This window comes from Lissotriton helveticus, chromosome 10 (assembly GCF_964261635.1).
Source record: "Lissotriton helveticus chromosome 10, aLisHel1.1, whole genome shotgun sequence".
NCBI lineage: Eukaryota > Metazoa > Chordata > Amphibia > Caudata > Salamandridae > Lissotriton > Lissotriton helveticus.
Genome location: NC_136071.1, coordinates 879,450,837 through 879,458,234, shown reverse-complemented (window position 1 = coordinate 879,458,234; position 7,398 = coordinate 879,450,837). Strand labels below are relative to the sequence as shown.

Sequence of the window (7,398 nt, the reverse complement as noted above, 5' to 3'; positions counted from 1 at the left end):
GTTGACTTAACTTTAGGGTGGGGCATAACATAAAGAAGCTCTGATTTTACTGCAAACACATAAAAGGTGAGGAATGCTTGGAAATAGTCTAACTACTGGCAATCATTCTGGACAGCATTCCAACCCTCTGTTGTTTTGCTCAGTGTGCCACCTCAGCCTAGACCCACCCATGCACATATCAGTGTGGGTCCTGCTCCACTGGGAATAGTCCAGTCAGAACTGCCAGTCCAGACCCTCCCTGAATTTGAACACAAACACCTCAAGATTGATTTCAGTTTAGTTTGGCCTCTTTAGTTGGGGGCAGCTTTGATACAGTGGCTCAGTGAGCATGAAACCCACGTCTGGGCATACAGTTGTCCACTTAGGGTATTATTTCAAGCACACAAAAGGTAATAGAAAGAATGCTTGAAAATAGCCCAGCCCCATAGCCGTGGGTAGTATGGCAGCCACTGTTTTCTATGCCCTCAGTGTATGTTCAGACTAAACCCTTACGTGTGCAAGGAGTCTTGGATCTGCTCCCATAGGAACAGTTCAGCCCCAACTGCCAGGCCATCCTCTCTGAAATGGAATACAAGCAACCCCACAAAAGTTTCTGCCTAGTTGGGACTCTTCTGCCAGGTCCAGATTGGTTCCAGTGGCACAGGGAGCACCACACCTGTGTCTGGGCATGCCATTGCCCTCAAATGGCATTACATCAAACACAAAAAATGTGATGGAGGAATGCTTGCAAATAATCTAGCCACTGAAAATCACTTGGAGTAGCATTCGGACGCATGTTTTCCCAACTATGCTACTGAAGTCCAGACCCAGTTTTGTGCAATCTGTCTTTGTCCTGCTTCAATGGAAATAGTCATGCCCGATCTGCAAAGCAGTGGGGTTGGAATGCTATCCAGAGTTATTGCCAGTGGTTAAACTGCTTGCTTGCAAGCATTCCTTCTGCCACCCTTTTTGCACTTGATTTTCTTAATTAAAAACTTTGCTCTTAAAAGGAGACAAGAAACTCCTCCAAATTAAGAGTTCTCTTTAGGCATCTATTTATGTAAATAGTGCTAATCAGAACAGACAACCAGGTGAACGGCATCTATGTCAACTGGCAATAGTGTACCAGGGGTGATTAGAATCTCCTCTGCCTGTAAGAGATATTACTAGCTGAGCATGAGTTTTCATCACTAGAATCCTGTTGTCTAGACCAAAGATCATTCACCAGAGAATTTAACAGCAATGGTTTGTGTCAGACTTGTAAGCCTTAGGGTGGTCCTCCCCCAAACATTTTGCCTCACCTTCTCCATTTTTGCTAAAACTAAACCAGTGCTAAATTGCTTGTGCTCACTCCCCTCAAACATGGTTATGTTGCCTTATAACCAATTGTCATGTCTAATTTACTTTTAAGTCCCTTGTAGAGTGGTATACCATAAATACAGGGACAGTACATTAAATGTTACTAGTGGGCCTACAACACTTATTGTGCTGTTGACTTAAGTAAAATTTCAAAACATGTCCCAGGTCTGCCACTGCTGCCTGAATGCATTTTAATATTGCCATGTCGACTTGGCACTAAAACCCAATTGACATGCCTTAAACTCCCCTTTTATTACACGTATGTCACCTCTAAGGTAGACCCTAGGAAGCCCATAGGGCAGGGTGTTGTGTAATTAAATGGTTGAATGTGCACTTTTAAGTTTTACATGTACTGGTAGTAAAACACTCCCAGATTCGTTTTTCCCTAATGTGAGGCCTACTCCTCCCATAGTATAATATTGGAGAGACCTTAATACAATTTATAAGCTTCAATTTCCAGTTGGGGGGGTCAGGTAGCTATATCATGATTGATGAGTTTGGATATGTGGTGAAGAGCCTTATTTTATGGTACAGTTGGGTTTTTTGATGACAATTTTAGACATACCACTTTCAGAAAGTTGGCATTTTTCTACCCTTTGCGTCTGTCACCTGGCCTGGGTCACATGACTTAGTATAACTGGCAGAATGTGTGAATTGCTCCCAGACAGTCAAACGATAGAAGGGATTAGGTGTGCCTGAATGAGCTATCTACTGGCAGGATGGGGATGGGGCGAAGCTGAGCACATCTCCACGTGCAACTGAATAGCCAGTGCTCTGCCTTCACACAAAGGGCCTAAATACCCCACATTGTTACTGCAGGCAGCTTGAAGCCAAGGCAGGAGAGGCATGAAATTCCATGCACATCAATGCAACTGTCAAGAAGCTTCTCTAAAGTGCCATGGCATCAGGGTATAAAAGTAAGACCTCAAATACCAACTCTTCAGTACACTTATGGACCTGTGGATACTCTGCCAGGCAGAAGGACTGATATGCTGCCGAAAGGACTGCCACTCTACTGGATTGCTGACCTTCTATTGCCTTGCTGAACTGCTGCCTTTCTGCCCTGCTGTCCTGCCAGGTGAAGAAGTATTGGACCTGTAACCTTATCTTGAACACCTGACTACCAGAGTGAGTCCAAGGGCTAGTCTGCTGGCCTCAGGAATGTAAAAGGCTTCCCAGCATGCTACACCAGCACCTGGACCCAGCTGAAGTGAGCTTCTGACCCCCAACTGGTGCCCCTTAGTTCATGCACCCTTGGTGTGGATCAGAGAGCTGTATTCAAGCTTTGGGGATCTTTGCAACTGCAGAGGTGCCCATTCACAAGATACCTCACTGCCCACACCACGATTCAACGTGACGTGCCTTTAGCCTGACCCTTCATGCCACAGAATTGACCGCTGACTGGGGCCACCAAAGCACAGCTCCAGTAATGCCTGTTCTTGCTGCCTTCACGGTTCTCTGGTGGCCTCCAGTGAAACTCTCCCAGCTTCTCACAGCCCTCTCCACAGCAAAAGAGACTCTCAGCATGGTTTTTAGAAGGTGAACTTCAGCTGGCCTAACAGGGTGACTGTAGCTAACCTGTGATCCATCGCGGTCAGCCTGAACTTGTGACTTTGATCCGATACAGTGTGGCCAGATATCCACTGTTATCACTTTGTTCTTTTTTGGCACTATTTTTACTAAAATCCTTAGAAATTCATAACTCCAATTCTACTGACTGTAAGTTTGTCTTTTTGGTGTACACTAATTGATAAAAAAGATTGCCTAGTTTTACAAATTGGTTTGGGAATTTTCTTGTACTTCATTTCTACTTTGTTGATGGTTTTATGATGCATAAATACTTTACATATTGCCTGTAAGTTAACTCTGACTGCTTTTTGTGCCAAGCTACCCAGGGTTAGGAACAGGATAATTTTGTGACTTTTAAAGTTCAAGCTGCAAGGGATTGTGGCTGTTGCTTGACCAGGGCTCACACCCCAGTAAACGAACAACCCAAATTCTAACCGTGGTGTTCAGTGGTGTAGATCAGTGTTTGTGCAGTATAATACAGTGATATATGTGACACAAAATCCCAGGTAAATAATTGTATATGAACTCTAGCAATTCTCCTTGGCAGTTTTTAATTTTTTAAGTTAAGTACCCCTGCCTCTTCTACTACCGTAGTGATGGAGCTGATAATTTAGGCTGGAGTGCAAAAGCTTTGCAAGGAGAGGGGGCTGAATATGGGCAGTAAATCATCCAAGGTGGATCTCCTGATAGCATACCAGGCCTATGAGGTAGTCTAGAGGCTGCAGGTAACAACAGTGAAGGAGGAACCTGAGGAGGACCTGGATTGGAGAGAGAATGAGCACAAGGCCCCAGAGAGGAACCTTGAGTTGAAGGACGGGTCCACTGCCCCCAGAGAGAAACCAGCATGCCTAGGATGGGGCAAGGAGAAGTGTGTCTTCCAGGGGCTTGTCACAGGCCCTCACCTCCTTTCAAACCTAAGGCCTCAACAGACATCAACCAGGCAATCCAGAACTTTGCCTCCTGAATCCTCTACAGCACAGACAGAGCCGCCCCACTGAAACTCACAAATTCCAACACGACCTCCAAACATGCCAGCTAATACACCCCAGAACATAGAACCTCAAAGCACAAATGCAACCAATTGGTGAAACGATGGCACGCCACTAACAACCCCGCAGACAAAGCAGCTCACAAAACAGCCCTCAGTAACTTTTACCAGCACACCAAGGAAACCAACATGTAGCCATCGACTCCACTCACAACCACACAGAGGAACTCTTCAAAATAGTTGAAGAATTCTCCAACCCAACAGCCATGGAGAACACCTTCCACTCCTCTAAGGAAATCTATGACACACTCTTTGACTACTTTCACAGCAAGATCACCAACATCTTCAACCATTTCAACCTACAACCCTCTACCCTCAACTCCAATGACCTCAAATAAACCAGTAAACATCAGACAAAACATTACCACCTCGTCTCAGCTCACTGCCCTGACCACCTCAGCCATCGTGTCTTCCATCCACTCCAGGTGCCCACCGACCCCTGGCCCTACCACCTCCACAACCTCTCAATGAACCCAATCAGCATGCAGCTCACTAGGTTCCTTAACACCTGCATCTCCACAGCACTTTTACCAGACAGATGGAAATATGCAGATGTCAGACCCCTCATAAAGAAAGCCTCCGCAGAGCCCCTTGATCTAATCTATTATTGTCTGATCTCCCTGCTCCCCTACCAAGCCAACGCCATCTCCCACAACACCCTCAGACTTTACAGCACAGGCATTCAGCAAGACACCCTCAAATTGATCGTCTCCTTCCTCACAGGATGCGCTCAGAACATTCTTTCACTTCCGCACCCAAAGATATCATATGCACATTACCAAAAGGATCATCCCTCAGCCCCACCCTGTTCAACATCTACATGTGAGGTACTGGGTTTTTCAGAACCGGTACCGAACCGGTAACCCAGTGGTGTCAGGGTACACCCTAAGACCTCGAGTACTTTCCTGATTCAGACACAGAAACTCAGAGTCTTCTAGGTGAAGTCAAAGATCGGATTTATTGGCTGCAACCAAGTAACAGGCGTCCTAGAAGTACAACAACACGGTGTGTATATTCTCAGGAGACTGCTCAATCTTACAAAGCCAGGCTTCTCTTTTTATACAAAATATTAAGCTTTAGGCAAACATTCTTCACATTTCGGTGGATCATTCACATGTTTTCACTACAAAGGAAAAGCGGAGTCATGATGACAAACCCACATTTCAGTTCGTCCATCCCACAACAAATTACCCGGCAAGGCCCAACATTTTCATCAGATACAGGTGGACCCCCAATAAAAACGGGCACCTCCTCCTCGTAAAGCAAGTCGTAGAGAAAGTAACAGGGACAGGTGGGAGCAAGATTAGGCAGGGTGTGTGTGCGATGAAAAGGTTTATGGTAGGCTGTGCCTTGATGCTATCTCGCTCGGCCACTGGGAAAGGAACTGGCCGGGCAGGTTCGTCCTGGGGCAATGGTTCCAGCTTGCCCAGGTCACAGAGAAGTCAATTAAGGTGTACGTGTCCTTGGGAATCGAATTTGGCTTTAATAATCTGCCTATGTGAGGGCAACTCACAAAATGGCTGCCGTACACAAAATGGAACCTAAGGTTCAGAACGAAAATTACGATTTCAAAGTGTAATCGTTACTTGAAAGTGACGAAAATGCTCGTACATAGTGTACTCGTCATTCTCGGTCTTTTGATACCAAAATCGTCATGTTTCGACAAAGTTTTATTCACGAGTCCAGAATTTTCAGAACCACAAACCCTCCTTTTGCCCTTACATAGGCAATTAACCTATCCTCATGCTAATCTGAGTCCAGGTCTATATTCCTAAAGTCATTGAGATGTTGCTGTAACATCATTCCATTACTTAGCTTGTCTCTTGATACAGGTTTCCTTATACAAGATGTAGCGCAGAGGCCACATATTGCAGGAGCACACTGCACGCACAGACAGAACAGGAAAAGAATGGCTAAGACCATCCCAATGACCATCAGAATTTTCCATCCCCAGGCGGATATCAGTTCCCAGAACCATCCCATTAATGACCAATCTCCTTTATCCACATGAATAGATTCGGAAATCTTATGCAGTTTGGAGATGGCCTGGTACACTGTTGAAGCGTTATCTGGAATGAAAACACAGCAACTCGATTGGATCAAATTACGTACCCCACCTCGGTCTGCAAGTATGACATCTAATGCGACCCTGTTCTGAAGGGTCATAAGACGATCCGACTGGAGCTCAGCAGTCAAGTTACTAAGGGCACTGGCAGTTTCAACTACAGTGGATTCAACCACCCTTGTCAATTGCCTTATGTTCCTGCTGTTAGCCATGGGTCCCCAGAACGGCAGAAAACCCTTTACGAAGTCCCCAAATTCTTGTCCTGCAGTGTCTTCTTTGCTGAAGACACCTCTAACTATCCTTGTCTTGTGGTAATCTGCCGCCGCTGTGTAGGTGGGAGGCAACAGGAACGAAACAAAACATGTGCCCGAAAAGTCAGGGGGCAACCATGTATAGGCTCTATCATGGCAGAGGAAATAGGTACCCTTAGCTGCTAAAAACGAAGGGGAAGTCTGAGATGCAAAAACATATGTTGTAGTGCAGATACTCTTCCCTAACTGAGCTCTGGGATTCTTGCCAGTACCTTGCAGACACAGGTGACCCTGATGGGGTACAATCCAAATCGGGGAAGATCTCTTAGCTTGCTGTTTCTCACTCAGAGTAGCTCCATATCCGGTCACGTTCCATCCTATGTATACTAGTGTCTCATCTCTCGGGATAGTCTCATAGGAAATATCTTCCTTAATCATATCTACTATACCCTTAACTAGAGCACTATTCTTAGGATTGTCTGTTACAGAACGTAGGGGGTAGACTTCATGTGCATATATGAACATTGTTCTGTATGCCCACACAGAACCATTGTGGCTGAATGGCAGGACCAGATAAGGGATACCTTTATCCGTTGTGTGAGGCATAAGACCACATACCCAACAGTTAGTCGTGTTCATTACAAGTTGGTGTTGGTGCAAGAGCTGAACAAAGGAGTTATTAATAAACTCTAATCTCCTAGCTGATTCGTGTTCAGGAAGGGGTTGAAAAGAATGTGAGGAGGTAGTAGGAGGAGGTACGGGCGATGTAGTGGGTGCAAATGTCACTTGATAAGAGAATAAAACGTATCCAATAAAAAACGTCATTACACTGAATAGAACAAAAATGCATACTATCAGAAAACGTTTTTTGGTCATCATGTCACATATTCTAGCTTTAAAGTTCACAGTTTTGGCAGATCTCTCCATCTCGAAAAACTCCATCCTCTCTAAAATGCTGCACGCGATGGTAGGTTGTTTCTGCTAAGGAATGCTTCTGTCAGTCTAGGGCAACTCCCTTAGACCAACCAGAACTGTCGACCTAACGTCGTCAGCTGCACCCCAAAGACTTTGGGCAATCGCGACCCTAGCAGCGGAACCCGGATGGCGGTTCGAAAAGCAAAAATAAG

General features: G+C 45.4%; 1 protein-coding gene across 1 annotated transcript; it reads right to left on the bottom strand.

Moving 5' to 3' along the window:
• Nucleotides 1-5,701: 5,701 nt before the first annotated feature.
• LOC144784131 (endogenous retrovirus group PABLB member 1 Env polyprotein-like) lies at nucleotides 5,702-7,147 on the bottom strand. The gene has a single exon (XM_078662813.1). The coding sequence runs from the start codon at nucleotides 7,145-7,147 to the stop codon at nucleotides 5,702-5,704; it is 1,446 nt and encodes a 481-aa protein (XP_078518939.1).
• Nucleotides 7,148-7,398: the final 251 nt, after the last annotated feature.